We start from the raw sequence: 21,254 nt of genomic DNA, 5'->3' as shown, positions 1-21,254 counted from the left end.
AATGAGGTGATCATAGTTAAGAATTTTAAAATTAATCATTACTTTTAAATTATTATCATTTTAGCTTAATTATATTTTTTATTATTTAATTTCTCATGTTCACTTTTTGTTAAAGTGAACTTTTTTTTAGCGTGTATATATATATATATATATATATATATATATATATATATATATATATATATATATATATATATATATATATATATATATATATATATATATATATAGGGAATGTATCAAGTAGGAGGGTTTTTAAATAAGAGATAAGAGGATTCAATGCTAACCATTGAATTAATCAAGAGAGAGAAATAATAATTATATTAATATTTTAATAAATAATTTAATTTCTCTCCTTGATTAATTCAATGGTTAGGATTGCATCCTCTTATCTCTTATTTAAAAATTCCTCCTACTTGATACATCCCCTATTTATATATATATATATATATATATATATATATATATATATATATATATATATATATATATATATATATATATATATATATATATATATATATATATCTCCAAAAAATAATGCATTTTGTTTTTACGTTTTTTATAAAACAAAATTGAAGCAGATTTAGATGTGGTGATTTTGCACATAGCTTTATCAATTTTTAGCAAAAAGTATATTATTTTTTACAATAATGCTATTTGTACACCAAAGTGTACACCTACACTCTATGTACGGACGACACTGTTCATGTACGGACGGTACTATTCACTGTCCGTACATGAACAGTGCAATATTATATTAATTTTTTTTTACATTTTTTTTAAATATTATTTTTTTAAATTTTTTTTTAAATTTTTTAAAAAAATATTTGACAATACCTACGGATTTACCTACGGATTTGATAATACCTGCAAATTTTACTTGCGGATTTACCTACGGATTTGACAATACCTGCGGATTTACCTACGAATTTGACAATATCCGCGGATTTACTTGCGAATTTACCTACGAATTTAGGTAAATCCGCAGGTAATTTCAAATGCAGGTAAATTCGAAAGTAAATCTGCAGGTATTGTCAAATATTTTTTTTAAAAATATAAAAAAAGTATTTTTTTAAAAAATAACATTTAAAAAAATAAATAAAAAACATAAAAAAAATATATTAATATAATACTGCACTGTTCATGTACGGACGGTGAATAGTACCGTCCGTACATGAACAGTGTCGTCCGTACATATACCAATACGGTGTAGGTGTACACTTTAGTGTAAACATAGCATTGCTGTATTTTTTATCAAATAAGATAAATATAAAAAAAATTTGAGTACACATAAATTTAATTTCTCATCAAATACGGTAAATATCAAAAAAATTTAATCTTAAATATCAGAAATGTCCCGTCATGTTCATAATTATTATTTTTTTAAATAAATTGGAAAATACAACATTATTTAATTGCTTCCATCTCATTAAAAATGATAAAAAATATATTTTTTTCTCAATTTCAAAATAATTCCAATTTTAAAATATTTGTGAATTCTAATTTTTTATTTAATATGTGGATTTAAGGATTATACATTGACAGTGTAAAATAATTTTACATTGTCAACAAATAACAATAGATTATTCAGCCATGTCATAACAGTAATTTAAAATTTAAAGTATGTATAGCGGGAATCATGGTGGTGATTGGTTGACAATGTAAAAAAATTTTATATTGTCAGTACATATAACATTTTCTCTTAAAATTTTTATTCACTTATATATTTTAATTATTATAATTAATAAAAAAGTTAAAAACTAATATTAATTTTACTAACTTAATTAAGCATTTTTTTTTTATAAAAAAGCACAAACAATGCAAATACAACATTTAATATAAAACTAAACGATTATAAAATAAAGGGATAATCATACGTCGCCCCTGTCATATAGGCGGGATTCAGGTTATCTCTCTATAAAATTTTTTTTGGATTATCTCCTGTAATTTTAGGGTATATCCTAAACGTATAAAAAACAACGAAAAATCGGGGAGTAAATCAAAAAAGCAATTTTACAGAGGGTCATAGGGGGCAAAAACATAAAACTATTCATATTTTAAGGGGTAATTAAAAAAATAAATAATTATAAGAGATAAACCGAATCTTACCTTTATGACCGGGATAAATCACTGTTTACCCTAAAATAAATGAATGTAAACAATCATCAACATCGTATCTATACTAGAAGTAAACGACAAGTCAGCACTAAACATTTCATTTTCAACAGTTTGTCAAATTGGTTTTATAAGAAAATTAATTGTATTTTTAGTTACATATATAATGAGGTGATCATAGTTAAGAATTTTAAAATTAATCATTACTTTTAAATTATTATCATTTTAGCTTAATTATATTTTTTATTATTTAATTTCTCATGTTCACTTTTTGTTAAAGTGAACTTTTTTTTAGCGTGTGTATATATATATATATATATATATATATATATATATATATATATATATATATATATATATATATATATATATATATATATATATATATATATATATATATATATATAGGGAATGTATCAAGTAGGAGGGTTTTTAAATAAGAGATAAGAGGATTCAATGCTAACCATTGAATTAATCAAGAGAGAGAAATAATAATTATATTAATATTTTAATAAATAATTTAATTTCTCTCCTTGATTATTTCAATGGTTAGGATTGCATCCTCTTATCTCTTATTTAAAAATTCCTCCTACTTGATACATCCCCTATTTTTATATATATATATATATATATATATATATATATATATATATATATATATATATATATATATATATATATATATATATATATATATATATATATATATATATATATATATATATATATATATGAGGAGGGATCAAATTACACCCGAAGAGTTACACCACGAGTTACACTCGTTCAATAACTACATCTCGAATTAATATTTTTTAAATTCAACCGTTGGATTGAAATATAATATCATATAGATCATACCTATAAAGTTTGAGCTTAATCTATAATGATTTACTATGTCATTGAATCACATCAAAATTAACGTTATATGAAAGCTCATTTTAACGTTAATCTTTGGATATCTTGATGATATAGTAAATCATTATAGATTAAGCTCAAACTTTATAGGTATGATCTATATGATATTATGTTTCAATCCAACGGTTGAATTTAAAAAATATTAATTCGAGATGTAGTTTTTGAACGAGTGTAACTCGTGGTGTAACTCTTTGGGTGTAATTTGATCCCTCCTCTATATATATATATATATATATATATATATATATATATATATATATATATATATATATATATATATATATCCAAAAAATAGTTTTGGATACAAGCTTATCAATAAGATCCAAGCTTCAAAGTGACAAAACAACCAGCGGAGCGATATTTTCAACACTATAGATTATCAATGTTGTTTAAGTGTTCGTTTTAGAAAGTTTTAAAGTTTAATTTTGGATTTAGTAACGAAATTGAAAGCAAAACCGGTAAAAAACAAGCAAAGTTATGAAATGATAAGTTTGCAGGAATTGGAGTCCTCTACCGTTTACTTACACAATATACCGATTACTTTTGATATAACCATGTATTCATTCATACTTCCACATACTTTTCAAAAACAACATGTATGTCTACATGAAAGTTCCAAAATTTCGATCATCTTGTTGAATCGATGATGTCTCAACCGATTAAACAATATAAAGATCAAGTATTTTTAATGGATATTAAACCCAACTCTATGTCTAGCAATTAGTGTTTAATCGATTCTTTCTTTTTGATTCTTGATTTCCAAAGTAATTCTCATTAACATTTCGAATTCATATGATTTGACAACAATAGCAAGATATAATCAGTAATCATGAAACATGTTTATATTAAGCATATAATCGGTAAATATACATACAATTACGGTAGATTCTTCCGATCCCAGCAAGAGAATGAGATTAGGTAGCCATTTTCATGGTAGCTTGTACAAAAAGGAAGAGTTGGAGATGAATGAGCATCAATGATGATTCCTCGATCTTTGATGCGTATCCCACTCGATTCTTCGATTCCCTCCCTAAAATACTATTACAAATCTATTTGGACAGAATATATGTGACTGTTACAAACTGGTACAAATAAAAATATGATGATCATTCTACGCTGCACTCGGCTTTCTTTCATACTGGTTCTAGCCGCCTAAGTTCGCTAAGCGAGCAAAGGTTCGCTAAGCGAACTAACCTTGCCTCTCCATTTAGTTTGAATTGTTATACCGCCTTCCAGGAACCGCCAGATTTCGCTTAGCGAGGTCCTATTTCGCTAAACAAACTACCTTCCTTACTCCTCGCTGCAAGCGAACTGAGATGATTTTTCTTCTGACTTGCTTCGCTAAGCGAATCGGGACCTTGCTTAGCGAATTAGACCTTCGTAGCTGTTTTGCTTTTGCTCGCTATAAGCGAACTGTGATGTTTTGATTCTCTCTTGTTTCTGGATAAGTTCGCGTAGTGAACCATAGTTCGCTTAGCGAACATGCCTTTGCTGCAAGCTTGCTGGAGCGAAACACGACATCCTTTTTGCCAACTTTTCCTCCTTTTGATGCATTCATGCAATATTCAATACATATCATTAGTAGAATCAATTTCTTACCATAATGTGTATATTTTCATGGATAAATGCTTTTCTAATTTAATAAATGCTAATTATTCATAAGTGAAAATGTGTGATTTTGAGCATTTATCAAATTCTCTCCAACTTAAATTCTTGCTTGTCCTCAATCAAGATCATCAAGGATTTATATTTTCAAAACTAATTTTTGAGATGATTGTTGTGTGCAAGTGTGCGTTGTTAGTCCCACATTGCTTGGAAAAGTAGAGATTGAGCACCTTATAAGTGAGACGACTCTTACACCTATTACCTTAAGGTTTTAGATGAATATGTGGTGTCTCTTTCACTTGTGTGTTGCTCTTGACCCAATATGGATGCTCCCTGAGATGACCCAACAGTGGTATCAGAGTCGATGGTACTATTAAGGGATCGACTCTTGTATCGAAAGTCTTCCTAACAATGTGGTGGTTAGGCGGCGTGTTCCGCTGTAGTGCCTGCAACTGTGGTACAAGTGTATGTGGATGAAAGAGCTTCTGCTTGAGGGGGAGCATAATGAATGTTCCACATTGCTTGGAAAAGTATAGGTTGAGCACTTTATAAGTGATATGACTCATACACCTACTACCTTAAGGTTTTTGATGAATATGTGGTTTCTCTTTCACTTGTGTATTGCTCTTGACCTAATGTGGATGCCCCCTGAGATGACCCAACATTGGTATCAGAGTCGATGGTACAATTAAGGGATCGACTCTTGTATTGAAAGTCTTCCTAACAATGTGGTGGTTAGGCGACATGTCCCGTTGTAGTGCCTGAAACGGTGGTAGAAGTGTTTGTGGATGAAAGAGCTTCTGCTTGAGGGGGAGCATAGTGTATGAACTCACACTTGAGGGGGAGATTGTTGTGTGCAAGTGTGAGTTCTTAGTCCCACATTGCTTGAAAAAATAGAGGTTGAACACTTTAGAAGTGAGATGACCCATACACCTACCACCTTAAGATTTTGAGTGAAAATGTGGTGTCTCTTTCATTTGTATATTTCTCTTTACCCAATGCGGATACTCCCCAAGACGACCCAATAATGATATGGTTTAAATGGAGCATGCTTGGAGCGGAGCCTAATTTTAGACATGCACTTTTTAATAAGACTTAACGCTCCAACCTACCTATTTTTTTTTAAAATTTTTATAAAATAAATCTACTTCTAGTCCTATTTTATCTCACTGAAAACTCACACTTACCCACCAAATTTTATCTCTCTCCGTGTCGTCATCTCTCCTTTTGCCGAGGAACACTTTACTAAATCTATTTTCTATGATTAAGTAAACATAGAGAAACATTCAAATTATTATAGACAACAAGTAAAGGACAAGTCAATTTTTAAACGGTTGAAGTCTATTTTAAGTATGTGGAATAACAAAGAAAGTCTTCATTTCGTTTACGGGAGCATTAAACAAATTAAGACAACATTAAAATATGATGGGATCAACGACTTTTTGAATCATTCCAGAACAAAGACTTGATGTGATAATATTTGTCATCTTTAACATTAAAATATGATGGGATCAACGACTTTTTGAATAATTCCAAAACAAAGACTTGATGTGATAAAGATGACAAATACTACAAATTTTCATATTTTGAAACTTTCATTTCACATATATTTTAAGCATTGTCCACATTCTATCACGTACTAGTATATGTGAAGGTTAAAGTTCTTTTCATATTTTGAAACTTTCATTTCACACCTATTTATATTTATATTAAATATATAAAACAATATAAATCAAAACCAGTTTTTTTTATTTATAAAATTTATATATCTTTTTATTGCGTTAACATAATTCATAAAAATGTTTTGTATAACTTGGATTATAATAATTAATATTTTTCAAATATTTTAGTAAATAAATAAAAATTATTCAACTAATCAATAAAATATACTAAAGTCTAAATAGGTTGAGGTTACAAAACTAGAGATTAGCTTCAACATGTGTTTTTTTTTACCATTTTTGAATTATTCATTTTTTAATATCAGAAGAGTAGAAAGAAATATTGCCACAAATTCTCTTGAGAAAACTTTGCAGTTTATTGTGGTTCTTCTCGACTCAAAAGATTAGTCTTTGAAATTGAGATTTTTAAAATAAGAAAAACTTTAATAAATATAAAACGTTGTCATTAATTTTCATTCAATCTCTAGATAGTTTTCTCTATCCTTTTTTTTCTTTGAGCTTAGGGGCATAATAAATTTTCTCTTTTATTATTAGTTTAGAGGTGACTTACAATTGAAAGTAGCTTGTATTTCGGATTCAAAGTAGATCAAAAAAGGCGGAAACTTTATTATCATCTAGGAGATTATTTCAACAATTCTTAGTTGATGGGTACACGATGTTAGAGTCTAAAAGATTGACAAAACTACGTAATAACCAAACAAAGCTAATTAGAGTGTTAAAATACAAAAGTCTAAATGAAGAGGGTGATCAAAGCAGGGCCGGCCTAGATAGGCCACCAAAACTACCGCCTAGGGCCTCATTTTTTTTATATTTATATAGTTTTAATTAATTGACATTTTAAATTATTTTATAAACTAATTAAATAATATAATCTATTGAAAAAAATATAATAATAACAACAATTTAAGTACATAATTTAAGATATGTACTGTATAATTAGTTAATTTAAAAATTAATATCATTTTAAGTTTTCAGATTTTAAAAATGAATATAATAATAATAACAATAATATAATCTACAAATGGATAAACCACTAAGCTATATTGTTTTAGAGTTAAAAGGTTCATTCAATAGAGAGTCATGAATGTGCCATGTCATTAAAGTTTTTTTTAAATAAAAGAATGATTTAATTAGATGCATGGTGGTGATTGGTTGACTGTGTAAAAATATTTTACACTGTCAGTGCATGACCCATTTTCTCATTGTTTTAATTGAACACATTTATAATAATAATAATAATAATAATAATAATAATAATAATAATAATAGTAACAATAATAATAATAATAAAAATAATAATAATAATAGTAATAATAATAGTAATAATAATTTTAATAATGATAATACTACTACTACTAATAATAATAATAATCATGATCCATAATAATAATAATAATAATAATCATGATCCATAATAATAATAATAATCATGATCCATAATAATAATAATAATAATAATAATAATAATAATAATCATGATCCATAATAATAATAATAATAATAATAATAATAATAATAATAATAATAATAATAATAATAATAATAATAATAATCATGATTCGTAATAATAATAATAATAATAATAATAATAATAATAATAATAATCATGATCCGTAATAATAATAATAATAATAATAATAATAATAATAATAATAATAATAATAATAATAATAATAATTGGAAGTTACGACGTAGTTTTCAAGAGATGCTTTCCAAGGAGCAAGAGATGCTTTCCAAGGAGCAAGTTTCAAGATAACTGGATATGTAGTGGCTGGTGAGTTTGAGAAAGCACAGAAATGTTTCAATAGATGCTTTCCGAGGAGCAAGTTCCAAATGTTTTTACATACAATTCCATGATTCGGGGGTTATGTATGGCAGGAAAATTTGATGAAGCACTCTCAAAGTTCAAGGAAATGGAAAGGAAAGGTTGTAATCCAAACTCTCTTGTCTATAATACATTAGTGTATTTTTTGCTCGTGAGGTGATAAGAGAAATGATGGAGACAGGGAAGAATGCCCACTTACTTTCAAGATTCAAAGGGTTTAAGATGTAGTCGCAAATTAGACTTTCAAATAGGGCATTTTAACTCATCGGGCATCGACTCTTGGTTTGATTAACTTAGACCAACTACCTGCCGCGTCTTCAGCTGGTTAAATGCTGGAGAAAAAAAAGTGGTTGTCTCTCATCCCCTGATGTATATAATTCTTTCATAAGTGTGTACCAAAATTAATTTTAAATTTAACTTCCTTTTTAATATGGATTATGGGGTTGTGGTGATAATAGATGGTTGAGATCTATTCTTGCCTTTCTTATTTTTCTATTTTCTTATTAATAAGCATTTTCCTTGTCTAATATGCCTAATAGGAAGTCCCAACTAATGATGAATAATGATGAATTTAATTAAATAAGATATTAAAATTAATATAAAAAATTATTGGAATAAAAATATTAGGATAAAAAAAGACTATTAAAAAACTAAAAAAAGAAATGAAGAGTCATTAAAAAAATAAAATTTGCAAAAAATTTGAAGATCACGTATCGGGGACGTATCGGAAGCGTATCGCAGCCGTATCGGATTTTTTATTTATTATTTTTTTAAAAAAATTCGGATACTCCTTCGATACGTATCGGCAATGTATTAGAGCGTATCACATACGATACGACAGAGATTTTGAAGTATCGATGCTTCATAGCGGCCACCATAGATATCTACAACAACTTCTATTGATTTCTTTTGTTTTGTCATCCGTCATAGTTAAAAATGTGGGTGTACAATTAGAAAAATTTACGGGCTTCCATGTGCTTATCTACTTTTCAAAAAATGGCGTTGAACTCCCCGGTACGCATGGATGAAGTAATCAATCATTGGAAAAAACTCCGTTTTGATGATTTCGAACCGGCGAAAGAGGGTGAATCCAAAATTACCATCTCCGACGAGTTAGAAGAGATAATGGATAAGTTTTATAAAGTGGATGACGCCGTGAAATTGCACATAAAAGAACAATTGCGAAAAATTGCGTTTTTGGAGACTACCGATTTGAAACCTCCATCTCAACTAATTAAAACCAAGGGTGCGCCTAAAAAGCCGAAAAGTTCCCAAGATGACACATCAACTAAAAGGAATCCTTCTTATAGTGAACATGTTGATGCATTGATCCCGGATTCACCTGCACCAAAATCCAAGTGTAGTGCTAACAAAGGAGCACGTATTTCGAAGCCGCCTCGCACTCAGATTAAAAAACCTCTGATGATCTACATTGATGAGATGCCACTTTTTATGCACAAATATATTGATAATATAGTTGATGTGGGTACTGATGGTAATTGTGAGTATCGGGCCGTTGTCGTTTTGCTCGGAAAAGGAGAAGAAAATCACACTCTTATTCGACGTGCACTTATTTCGGAGTTGACTTTGCATAAGGACATCTACGACCGACTTTATGAGAAACAAGAAAACTTTAATAAAATTCATGATTCCTTTGTTTCATCAATTACCGTTCATGCACCAGTTTCAAAGTGGATGTCATTCCCCGAGATGAACCATCTTATAGCAATTGTGTACGACCGGGTGTGTGTCCATTTGACGAGATTTGAATTTTCGGAGACACTTTTTCCACTTCATAGTCGCCCACCTTTAGACGCGTCCGGCCGCATCATTTGTATCGGGTATCTAAGATCGCGCCACTTTGTACAAGTATTTTTGAAAGAATGGTGGAGTTCGAAGAAATGATGAAGCAAGAGAGGGAAGAAAATAGAGAGAAGTCGTTCAGCGCATTTTAGATTATACCGGATCTTTTTGGTAATGATCGGATGTGTGTCATTTTTTGTATGTATTATCGTCTAGAATGTAAAACCAAACCGATTAAATACATATATAATATATCTATATTTATTGTTTCAATGTCTATATCATTCCCATTTAATTGTTGTCATTTGGGGCACTTGTGAAATTGGATCAAAACAGACTGCACAAAACAGACTGCTTTTGGCCTATTTTTGTTTCTGCATAATTCGGAAGTGCACTTCCGAAATTTAATGCTTCAGGGCTTATTTCGGAAATTCATTTCCGAAACATCCACTAATATCAATATAAGGTTTGTTGGGTCATTATTACTACAAAAATATATAAATAATGCACCTATACATTTTCATCAACATCAAGCCACAAACAGCAATGACACAAACCTAACCCCACCTTACTTTTGTCTACTTCAGCAGTGGTTACCCGATGTCATTCCAATTAAGGTTCTCGCGTGACACGCCGTTCGCAGAGTTGATAGCGACGCTTAACTCTCTCTTGCAATACCCAAAAAATCGGAAGGTTGTCGAGCTTGAGTAGTGTTCTCTTTCACTTGACGGCGAGGGAGACGTCCATTTCACTCCATTTGAGGTCAAGAATGACGAAGATTTAGTGGTTATGTGGTCAACTTTTGATCGATATTCTTCAAAGGGTCCGATCGAGTTGGATGCGAAACTTCAAAGATCCCGAGCCGATGTTATCAAAATATTGTGCCGTCCTTAACTACTCTTGTTTAACAATATGTAACTTTAATTTCATGTTGATCTATCTTTGTAAATTCAATTATTTATGATAAATCGAAGATTTATTGGTTTGTTTTTTGTTTTCTGCATCAGACAATATTTTGGATGTGCATATTCGAAATGTCCTTTTAAAAAAAAATAGGTTATTTCGGATGTGCACATCCGAACTCACCTTATTTAAAAAATAAGAGATATCTTCGGATGTGCATCTCCGAATGCACTTTTTTCTATAAAAAAGATTTCTTCGGATATGCACATCCGAAATAACCTTTTCTTTTCTTCAGAAAAAGATGCATTCAGAGATGCACATCCGAAGTAACTAATGAAATAAAAGACATTTTTGATTGATTTCTTGATATTTATTGTCTCAATGAGACTACATTATATAACATCAATAATGAATCATAAATTTAAAAGACCAAATAATAATTAGACTTCAACTAAATAAAAATACAAATAAAAGTACTACTAATAAATTTTTTAAATAACCTTAAATATTTAAATATAAGTCTATACTCTAATTTTACATTTAATTTTGCTATATAATAATTTAATAATATTATTAGAAGATTTCTTAACCCACCTCATAGGTATGAGGCGCACCACCGAATTGACAAAACTATCATCGTATTTCCGTAGATGCATCTCCGAAAGCACTTTTTTGTTTAGCGTTGTTTTGTTCCGTAGATGCACTTACGGAACTCTTCCGTAGATGCATCTACAGAAGCCTTAAAACATAGTAATTTTTTGGATTTTCCCAATTAATTGAGAAAATCCCTAATTAATTTGTAAAATCCAAAATTAATTAAGTTCATGGCATATACGGAAACGTGGGATTTTCTTAATTAATTAGGAAAATTCTATATTAATTGGGAAAATCTCAAATTAATTAAGTTCATGAAATCTTCCGTAGATTATCTACGGAAGCGTTTGAAGAGAGAGAGTGTTTCGTAGCTGTATCTACGGAACATTCTGATTTTCCCAATTAATTGAATAAATCCTATGTTTTAACGCTTCCGAGATGAAAAATATGGTTGCATTGATTAAATGATAAAGTGCAGAGAAATATATATATATATATATATATATATATATATATATATATATATATATATATATATATATATATATATATATATATATATATATATATATATATATATATATATAATTCTTTCAACACTGAGTAGCCAAAATGTAAACCTGTATGCCCAATTTTGTATAACATATGATCAACATTTGTTGTTCATTATTTTAGTTGTGATTCTTTTAATTCATATGTGCCTGCATATTGCAAAGAGCTTATACGTGGGGTGCCGATATCATCTTTACTTTACTTTTATAAAGTAAACTTTATGTACCTTTGGCAACCAAATTTTTGTTTATGGGCCAAGTAATTTACAGTAAGTCTTATAATGTAAGCATTTATAACTTGGAAGTAGATAAAGAATTGATAATCCATATGCTTGACAGTCTATCCATTATTTGGTGCACTAGATGCCCTTAGCTTCTGGAAATGATACACGAGCCTTCCTTTCTCTCTAATTGTAGTATATTAGATTTGAAAGCTGTCTTGTATGTTTGAAAAATCATTTTTAGCACCTGTAAAGTCAACAGTGTTCTGTTGAGGGAAAATCGTTGTTTGTATAGTATATAGAATGTCTTTTTGGTTATAATATTTTTCAAACGGTATCTGATATTTCCAATTTTTTACTACTATTGCATTATCCATTACATATTCCAGTTATTGTGCTCATCTCTCTTGTCTGTTGATATTTGAAGTGGTGTCATTTTCATTTGTATGTTATTCTTTACTGTTTTGTATCAACTGAAATTTATGTCAATCATTCATGATTTTGAGATGAGATCTATAATTAAAAATGTTCGCTTATTTTTTAGTTGTACGACTAAGTCACATGGTTTCTTGGTGCATTTCCAAGAGTCCGGAGCAAACAGCCAAAAATATTGCAAATACAATTGTGTGTTTAATTATGCTGCCTTCCAAAATCAGGCCCAAATTGGTTGCTTTTCTTTGTAGCTTCAAGACAGCCATAGTCTGCTTCTATATTCCATGAAAAACATATCCTTTGTATTAAAAGGTTATTGTCATGGTTTATTTATTGGCTCTATATTTGCTGTGCTCAAACAAGATACGCTTCTTCTGTTCCTGACTTTGATTGGTGAGATTTTTCCACTATTGGACAGGTTTGCCTACTTACATATTTCAATAATTTGCTGTTTGCACGGGTTTATTCTATGCCCCCATATTTTTGGTATTTGATTTTCGATTTTTGACATATACTTGGTATGCTGCAGATGATTGTTAGAGCAGAGCCCAGGGTGCCAGACTAGTTTGGATTCCTTCCCTCAGATTGATGCCTCTGCATTTCATTTTTTGCTTATAAAAAGACAGACTTCTGTCAATATGCATAGCGGGATCACAAAATCCACACAGTTAGGATGCTATGCTAAGTCCAAACTAAACAGTCATGGTTATTTATTATGTTGGTAAACAATAATAAATAAAGCTGCCGAATCTTCGGTAATGTTTTTCAATTAACACCACAAGACTATTTTTTTAACAACTATTAGATTTACTTTTGAATCTGCACTAAAATTGTCTTCATTTTTTGCAATTATCAGTTCACCGTGCCCAGTTATGTTATTTACAAGAAAGTACAGACTTATACTGGTGGAGATACTTCAGTTTTCTGCTTATGGTTCTCACAATTCAGAGTCCTTAAGGTAAATGTGTTCATCATCCAAGTTTTGGGGACTGAGTATCTGTGGCTATCTGCTTGTAATTTGTTTTGGTTTGTCCGCAAATCTTGTCAAGCTTTATGCTCTTCCAATTTATCGTGTTTATTTGGTTCTATAATCCAAGAAAGCATACTTTAAGTGGTGGAATTATATTTTATGTACTTTGAAGTAATAGAATTAATGTTCGTATACTAAGATTTTTCCCCATACATATGAGTTCAGGGAAACAAGAATAATGAAAAACACAACCTTTGAGTATCTACTTTAAATATAAAGGCTAGTTAGCTAGAATTGCACTGGGATAGAATATCAAGGGGTCTAGAACAATTCTTGTGTGAGTTATGATTTTATTCACGCAATTAATCACAAGTTCAAGATGAATTTTAATAATACTAATAAAATAGTATCAAAGCTTAGATTTTTTTTATTGATTGTATTTAATTGGTATTGTTTTCATGACAGGATCATTCCATTTCAGTAAAACCATTCTTCAGATTCATATTCATCATATCAGTTCAAGTTACTATGCTCCTATTAAGAATTCCATAAGATCCATGAGGCATCCTGTGCATAAAGATTGGAAAGAACCGAGGCCAATCACACAGAAAATAATTTCGTTCAAACACTGAAATAATCAATTCAATCGGATTTCTAAGTACGCTTTTGTTGTAAAGGGAGCTGAAGCCATTGTACCTTGCTTTTCTTTCAGGGTAATCCCAGCACTTTTCTCTAGAATTATCTTGCATGCTAAGTTATTTGTTAATTAAATTTTAGCATCATGAAGACATTTAGGTGATTCACAATGGTTATATCTTTAAAATTTAGTCATAGAGAAAGGTCCCTTTATTAATTCATATAAAAACCTCCTAATCTTCTTTTGTCCGCTTTTATTTTTTGGTTTGGTCTTATGTTTCTCTTTCATTCCACAAATATATCATTCTTTGCATGTAGTTATATCATTCTTTACAAGCATGAATCAAATGCATAGATAGATATATTATCACATTCATAAGTCATTAGCTCCTTGGGCAATGTAAAGAGAGAATTTGAAAATCCAATGATGTGTATTGTCTTTATTTTTTCTCCTCTTGTTTCTCTTCCTTTTTCTCTTCCTTTTCTTCTTTCTTCTCTTCTTTCTTCTCTTCTACGGCAGGTCCAACTGATACTATATCTACCTTCCCCACTTTCTTTAGCTTCTTCATTACTGCCACTGTATCCATTTCGCCAATCACTGTTAACTTCTGTTCATTAACATCTGTCTCGATTGAATCAACCCCTGTTATAGACATTTACACAGATGCATCTTTAATTGTATTTCTTTATGTGTATACATTACAGAGAAAACTGACTTTCTGCTAAACATATATATTTGAGTAAATGAAAATTAAATTAAGTTAACACTCACCATAGATATCTGCAACTGCTTCTATTGATTTCTTCTTTGTTTTGTCATCCGTCATAGTAAGGACCTTTAACACCACCTTCTGCTACGGATCCATTGAGTGATAGCACATGTAAACAGACAGAAAAAGGAGTAAACAAACACAATTCTAAATCAGATTATTCATATAACTATAACTAAACAGTTTATGGTGTCACTTTAATTATTAATAATGAAAAAATTATTGTGCAGAAACCCAAATGGGAAGATAAGTACCTGAGCCATTGTGAAAAGGGAAGAAGGGTGTGAAAACAAGCAAGAGGAGAATGAAGGTTTGAGAATACAATGTAAGACGTGTGGTTGTGGATGTCTTGTTTTATTACTGGCCAGCCAGAATGGAGAAACTCAAAAAGACAAATGGTTGATGTGTTGATAACATGTTACGTGCCATTTGAAACATCTTTTATTTTGTCTCTCATTTTCGCTTTGTTTTTATACTATCTTTCCTACCCTATCAATACAAATCACACATGGTTAAATGTTATAGATGTTTGTATGGCTCCACTCATGTCAGAACACAATTATTTCCAGAAATATTTTACTTAGATCCAAATGCTTTATTGACGATATTAACTTAATGTTATGATAAGGATGACAAGAGTTGAATATGAGATGGAGACAACAAAAGACAAACTTAATGACACATACTTTTTTCAATCATAAAGATAAAATTAACTCAGAAGAAAAGCAAATACAAAGTGTGGCATTAACCTTATGCTAATATGAAATGAAACATTCAGTAAAAAGAAATAAGTGAACAAGAAACATAAACATAGAGCTACTCATGTTCGTGCATGGTTTCTCTTCATCTTCTTCTTTATCCTTGCCACTTTTATTACAACTGTCACATATATATCATCACCAACATCTTCCACCCATCTGAAGTAAGAATGTCTCCATTTCTTCTTGAACCACAAAGTGCCAATAACTCCCCATAACCCAGTCCCAAAGCCAAGTGCTATCACAAAGTAGAACCATACTTTTTCTATCCCATCTTCATCTTCATGACCTTTGCTTTCAGAAGCTCCATGCAAAAGATCACTAGGGCACATGTTTGGAAGTGGAGATCCACAAAGGTATGGGTTGTATGCATAAGATGGTTCATTAAAAGTTGAAAACTGATTATCTTTGGGAATTGGTCCGGAAAAATTATTGTGAGACAAGTTTAAAAAACTCAATGAAGTTATAGCAGACATGGTATTGGGAATTTTGCCAGAAAGTTGGTTATGAGACATGTCCAATGATTCTAATGATTTCATGTCCCCTATCAATTGAGGGATCTCTCCTTTCAATTGATTATTTGACAAATTCAAACTATGCAGTCCCGTGAGCCATGTGATTTCACTTGGAATGAATCCAACCAAATTGTTTTCTGACAAGTCCATATCGACAACAAGCCTCAAGATTTTAGCATACTCCAGTTCCTCTCCTTTAACCACTTCTGTCACAACTTCAGTAGACCATTCGTATTCACTTGCAGTAGGAGGTTCTGCATCAACTTCTGTAAGAAACTCATTTGACCATATTTGAGGAGCCTCTGCTATTAATTTGTATGATTGCATGTGAGATGGCGATGGTATTACTTTTTCCAATTTCATTCCTTCAAAGTTTCCTATGCATCGTGGTATTGAACCTTGTAATTTGTTTTTGGAAATGTCCAAAATTTTAAGCGATTTGAGTTGGCATAGTTGTGAAGGAATGCTACCACTTAACATGTTATGTCGCAGTTTAAGAACTTGTAGTAAAGGAAAGGTGTTTGCTGTCCATGATGATGGTATACCCCCAGAAAGTTCATTATCACCAATATCCAAAATCAACAATTGCTTCAAGTTTACAAAAGACGCCGGAAACTCTCCTTGAAGGCTATTGTTGTTCAAATGCAACCAAAACAATGAGGAAAGATTCCCGAATGAGCTTGGGAATGTTCCTGTCAGTTTATTGGATGCCAAATTTATCTCGGACCATTGTTGAGTATTCTTCCAACAATTTGGAATTTCACCTGACAGTTTGTTGTTTGAAAGGTCAAGGTTGAGCAGTGGACTTTGACATAAAGAGAAAGGTATTGAACCATTTAAGTTGTTATTTCCTAGAAACAAGTATTCTAAAGACAGCATTTTATGGCCAATATCTATTGGAAGTGAACCACTGATTTGATTATGGGAGAGATTCAAATAGCTCAAACTTAAACTGCATCCTTTTTCCATAGACATTACTCCATCCAACATGTTTGAAGAAATATCTAAATAATACATATGGGCAAGTTGACAAAGACTTTCCGGAATGAGTCCATTGAAAGAATTATTTGAAAGATAAAGAAAATATAGGTTTGCAAGTTTTCCAAGGTTTTGAGGAAGTGAACCATCAAACTTATTAGAAGAAAGATCTAATTGAAATAAATTGACAAGTTGACCAATACTCTCATGAATGACCCCATTAAAAGAATTTTTTGAAAGATCGAGTACCTCTAGATTTGCCAATTTCCATAGATTTTGAGGAATTGAACCATCAAACTTATTAGAAGAAAGATCTAAGTGTGTTAACTTGACAAGTTGGCCTATACTCTCATGAATGAGTCCATTGAAAGAATTTTCTGAAAGATCAAGATTTTTTAGATTTGCAAGTTTCCATAGACTTTGAGGAATTAAACCATGAAAATTATTAGAAGAAAGATCCAAGTTAGTTAAATTGACAAGTTGACCTATACTTTCAGGAATGAGCCCTTCAAATGTATTATTGGATAGATATAGCTCACGCAGTTTTGACAACTTTCCTATTGACAAAGGGATAGGTCCATGGAGAAAATTTGAAGTAAAATCAAGGTATTTTAGATTTTCAAGTTTCTCCAACCAAGTTGGAAGGTTACCACTGATATAATTATACCCTAATTCCAAGTACTCCAAATCATATCTAATACATTTAGATGTTTCAAAGTGTTCCGTTGATTCTGTGTAAATCTTGTTTTCTGATAACTTCAATACTTTTAGGCGGCACATGGAATTTATGATTGATGATAAAAAGTAATCTTTAAGTGTGAGTTGATTCGAACTAAGATCAAGGTGCACAAGTCTCTTCAAATCAACAAACCTTGATGGAATTGAAGTTAAACGATTATCAGAAAGGTCAAGGAACTCAATGGAAGTCATGTTTTGAAAAACCTCAGGAATTGGACCATAGAGCTTATTGTAAGAAAGATCAAGATAAGTAAGTTTTTGAAAGTTGCAAAACCATGAAGGAACTAATGTGAAATGGTTGTGAGAAAGACGGAGTGATTCCATGGAAGTCATGTTTTGAAAAACCTTGGGAATTGGACCATAGAGCTCATTGTCAAAAAGATCAAGAACGATAAGTTTGTGTAATTCACTAAACCATAATGGAATAGAATTGATATTGTTTCCAGAAAGATAGAGTGATTCAATGGAATTCAAGTTTTGAAAAACCTTGGGAATTGGACCATGGAGATTATTTAGTGAGAGACCAAGATAGACAAGAGACGTCATGTTTTGAAAAGCATAATGAGGTATGCGTGAATTGTCAAGTTCACAACCATACAAGGAAAGATGCAACAAGGATGGAAGTAAATTGAGTACCTGAAACAAGTTGTGTGTGTCCTTGATGGAAACAGAATTCAAGCGAAGGTGTTTGAGTGAATCAAGTTTAGATATCCAACTGGCATCTTGTGTTATTTGTAATGAGTAATTGGAATTGTAACTGTAATTAGAGCTGATATCAAGAAATTGTAGGTTTTTAAGATCTCCAAGATTGATGGGAATCCTCCCACTAAAATTAGAATGAGAGAGAGATAGGTGCTCAAGGCGTCCCATGGAACTGATGAACATAGGAATTGAACTTCCACTGAAATCATTTCCAGTCAAGTCCAAATAAGTCAAGTGTTCCAATTGTATCAAAGACGAGCTGACATTTGGAGCAATTACTTGCAAACACTGCATATCATCATCATCCAGAATATATTGAAGGTAGTAATCAACCTTTTTTTGTCGCCACCAATATCGTGCTGGGTAACAAGGATTTCTGAGATCAAGCATGACAACATGTCCAGTAACATTGTCACAGCCAATGCCTTCCCATTGACAACAGTGAGTGCCTTTCCATGAAGAAAGTGTGTTTGATGAGTTTTGGAAAATGGATGCTTTGAAAGCAAGAAGGGCGTGTCTCTCTTGTTCTATGCATGGGACATTTGAATTAGCACACAAGAACATTTGTGGAATTACAATCAACACCAAAAGTAGTAAAGCACATTTGTAATATCTTTCCATCTTTTCTATTGGAATTGGTTGATGTTTTTCACTTCACTCACACAACTTATATATATAAGTATAACACACACATCATTTTCACTTATATCAATTAAATACAACTTCCTCGAAGCATCAAACTAAACCAAAAATCAAGGCAAGCTTTTTATATAAAAAAATGTTTAGTATTTAAAAAATAATATATGTTTAGTGACACATTTTTTCCCAAGATATTTAGAGATACAGTAATGGCGAATTACTTACCATACAATTTTGCATCTTTTAATTCAACCAACGTAATTTCATTTTTTTTTTATATTTTTCTGGTTTTTATACTTGCACCCAAGGAATTCACGAATATAAGCAAAATAATGTATTTTGTTTTAAATTTTTTTTAAAATAGTAACTACTTTAAATTATTGGTGTTTTGTTTTTCAAATAGTTTAATAACAAAAATTTCACACATTAATAAAAAATTTATTTAAGATAAAAATATAAAGAAATTATTTAATATATGTGAAGGCATCAGAACTTAAGAAAAAGATGCCATAACAAAACAATTATAAAATAGATAAAAGAAATGGAATTTGAAAATTGTAGAAACTATTTGAATGCTCATATGTTTTGTGAATTTAATAGATATGTATTGTCAATATAAAAATAAATTACAAGGTCGTCTTATTAGAATCATCATTCAGACAAATTATTTAAATTATTTTTAAATATTAATATAATTTGATAAAACGCTCATAATTTTTTTGTTGATGTTTTACAGTGTCAATAAATCACCTACTTTTGTATTTTATAATGTATTTTACGATTGAATTTGATTCAAACGCACATAATTGTGAAAAATACGAATAAATTTTTTTTGAATGTGATTGAGTCAGCATCCATGATATTTATACACACTACATAATTAATTACATATTATGTTTACGAAGAGAAATAAATAATAGTCTAACTCCCTGAATGCATGAATCTAAATATACATGAACATAAAATTTAAATGCTCCTTTTAATGGAAAACATACCATGTATTTTTCTATTTCCAACACTCTCTCAAACTGGTGAATAAGAATTCTCCATTCCCATCTTAGATATAATTCGTTCAAAATTTGAGCTACTCAATCATTTAGTGAGAATATCCGCAAGTTGTCCCTGTAAGGACTCATGTGGGTTGCAAATCAACACACTATTAAGCTTCTCATTAATGATGTGTATATCAACCTCAATATATTTAGTTCGATCATGTTGAACTGGATTTAGGTCATGGGTCCTTTCCATTTGATTTTCAATTCTTATAAAATAATTTTGAGCTAAAGTAATTCACAAATGTCTTTTGTCATGGCTCTAAATTCAACTTCACCACTAGAACGTGCTACTACATTTTGCTTCTTACTCCTCCAAGTCACAAGATTTCCTCCAAAAAAGGTGCGGTACCCTATAGTGAATCTTCTGTCAATAATTGATCAAGCATGGTCTACATCAGTGTAGGCCTGAAGGGTTGTATTTCTATTTCTTTTGAACAAAATTCCTCTTCATGAAGTTCCCTTAAGATACTGCAGAATTATATGAACTGCTTGTAAACGAATCTCTTTAGGATAGTGCATGAATTGACTAATCATACTTACAACATATGCAATATCGGATCTAGTGTGAGACAAGTAAATTAATCTCCAAACTAGAAGTTGATACATTTCTTTATCTACTGCAACATCTTCTTATCTATTACCTAATTTAAGATTTGGATTCTAGGAACGCTCACAGGTTTACACGATGTTTTCCCTGTCTCTTTGAGTAAATTCGTAATGTATTTTTGTTGAGATATAAAAATTCCTTTTCGGGAATGTGCCATCTTGACGACGTTTAAATAATTCAGCTTTCCAAGAGTTTTTATTTCAAACTCCTTAGCTAAACAATGACTCGAGATTTGTTGCT

The 21,254-nt window shown here is 30.6% G+C and overlaps 1 protein-coding gene, 1 long non-coding RNA gene and 1 pseudogene across 3 annotated transcripts; 1 reads left to right on the top strand and 2 right to left on the bottom strand.

Moving 5' to 3' along the window:
- Positions 1–12,070: 12,070 nt before the first annotated feature.
- On the top strand, positions 12,071–15,531 carry LOC131635158 (uncharacterized). Its single transcript, XR_009293742.1, has 5 exons — positions 12,071–13,064; positions 13,176–13,401; positions 13,503–13,604; positions 14,082–14,329; positions 15,253–15,531. It is a non-coding gene; the product is annotated as an uncharacterized LOC131635158 (long non-coding RNA).
- Positions 14,325–15,416, bottom strand: LOC131635157 (heavy metal-associated isoprenylated plant protein 39-like). 2 transcript variants are annotated; one of them, XM_058905762.1, is made up of 3 exons: positions 15,277–15,416; positions 15,025–15,106; positions 14,325–14,895 (listed from the first exon to the last, which is right to left on the bottom strand). In XM_058905762.1, exons 1-3 carry the CDS (start codon positions 15,283–15,285, stop codon positions 14,693–14,695), a joined length of 294 nt encoding a protein of 97 aa, XP_058761745.1. In that variant the 5' UTR covers positions 15,286–15,416; the 3' UTR covers positions 14,325–14,692. The 2 variants fall into 2 exon arrangements, with proteins under 2 accessions (XP_058761745.1, XP_058761746.1); XM_058905763.1 differs by having other exon boundaries at positions 15,025–15,103; positions 15,277–15,413.
- Positions 15,532–15,668: 137 nt separating the features above from the next.
- Positions 15,669–19,345, bottom strand: LOC131635156 (receptor-like protein EIX2; annotated as a pseudogene).
- Positions 19,346–21,254: the final 1,909 nt, after the last annotated feature.

This window comes from Vicia villosa, unplaced genomic scaffold (genome assembly GCF_029867415.1).
Source record: "Vicia villosa cultivar HV-30 ecotype Madison, WI unplaced genomic scaffold, Vvil1.0 ctg.001440F_1_1, whole genome shotgun sequence".
Classification (NCBI taxonomy): domain Eukaryota; kingdom Viridiplantae; phylum Streptophyta; class Magnoliopsida; order Fabales; family Fabaceae; genus Vicia; species Vicia villosa.
Note: the sequence above shows the minus strand (reverse complement) of the source record. Positions and strands in the feature narration are given on the sequence as shown.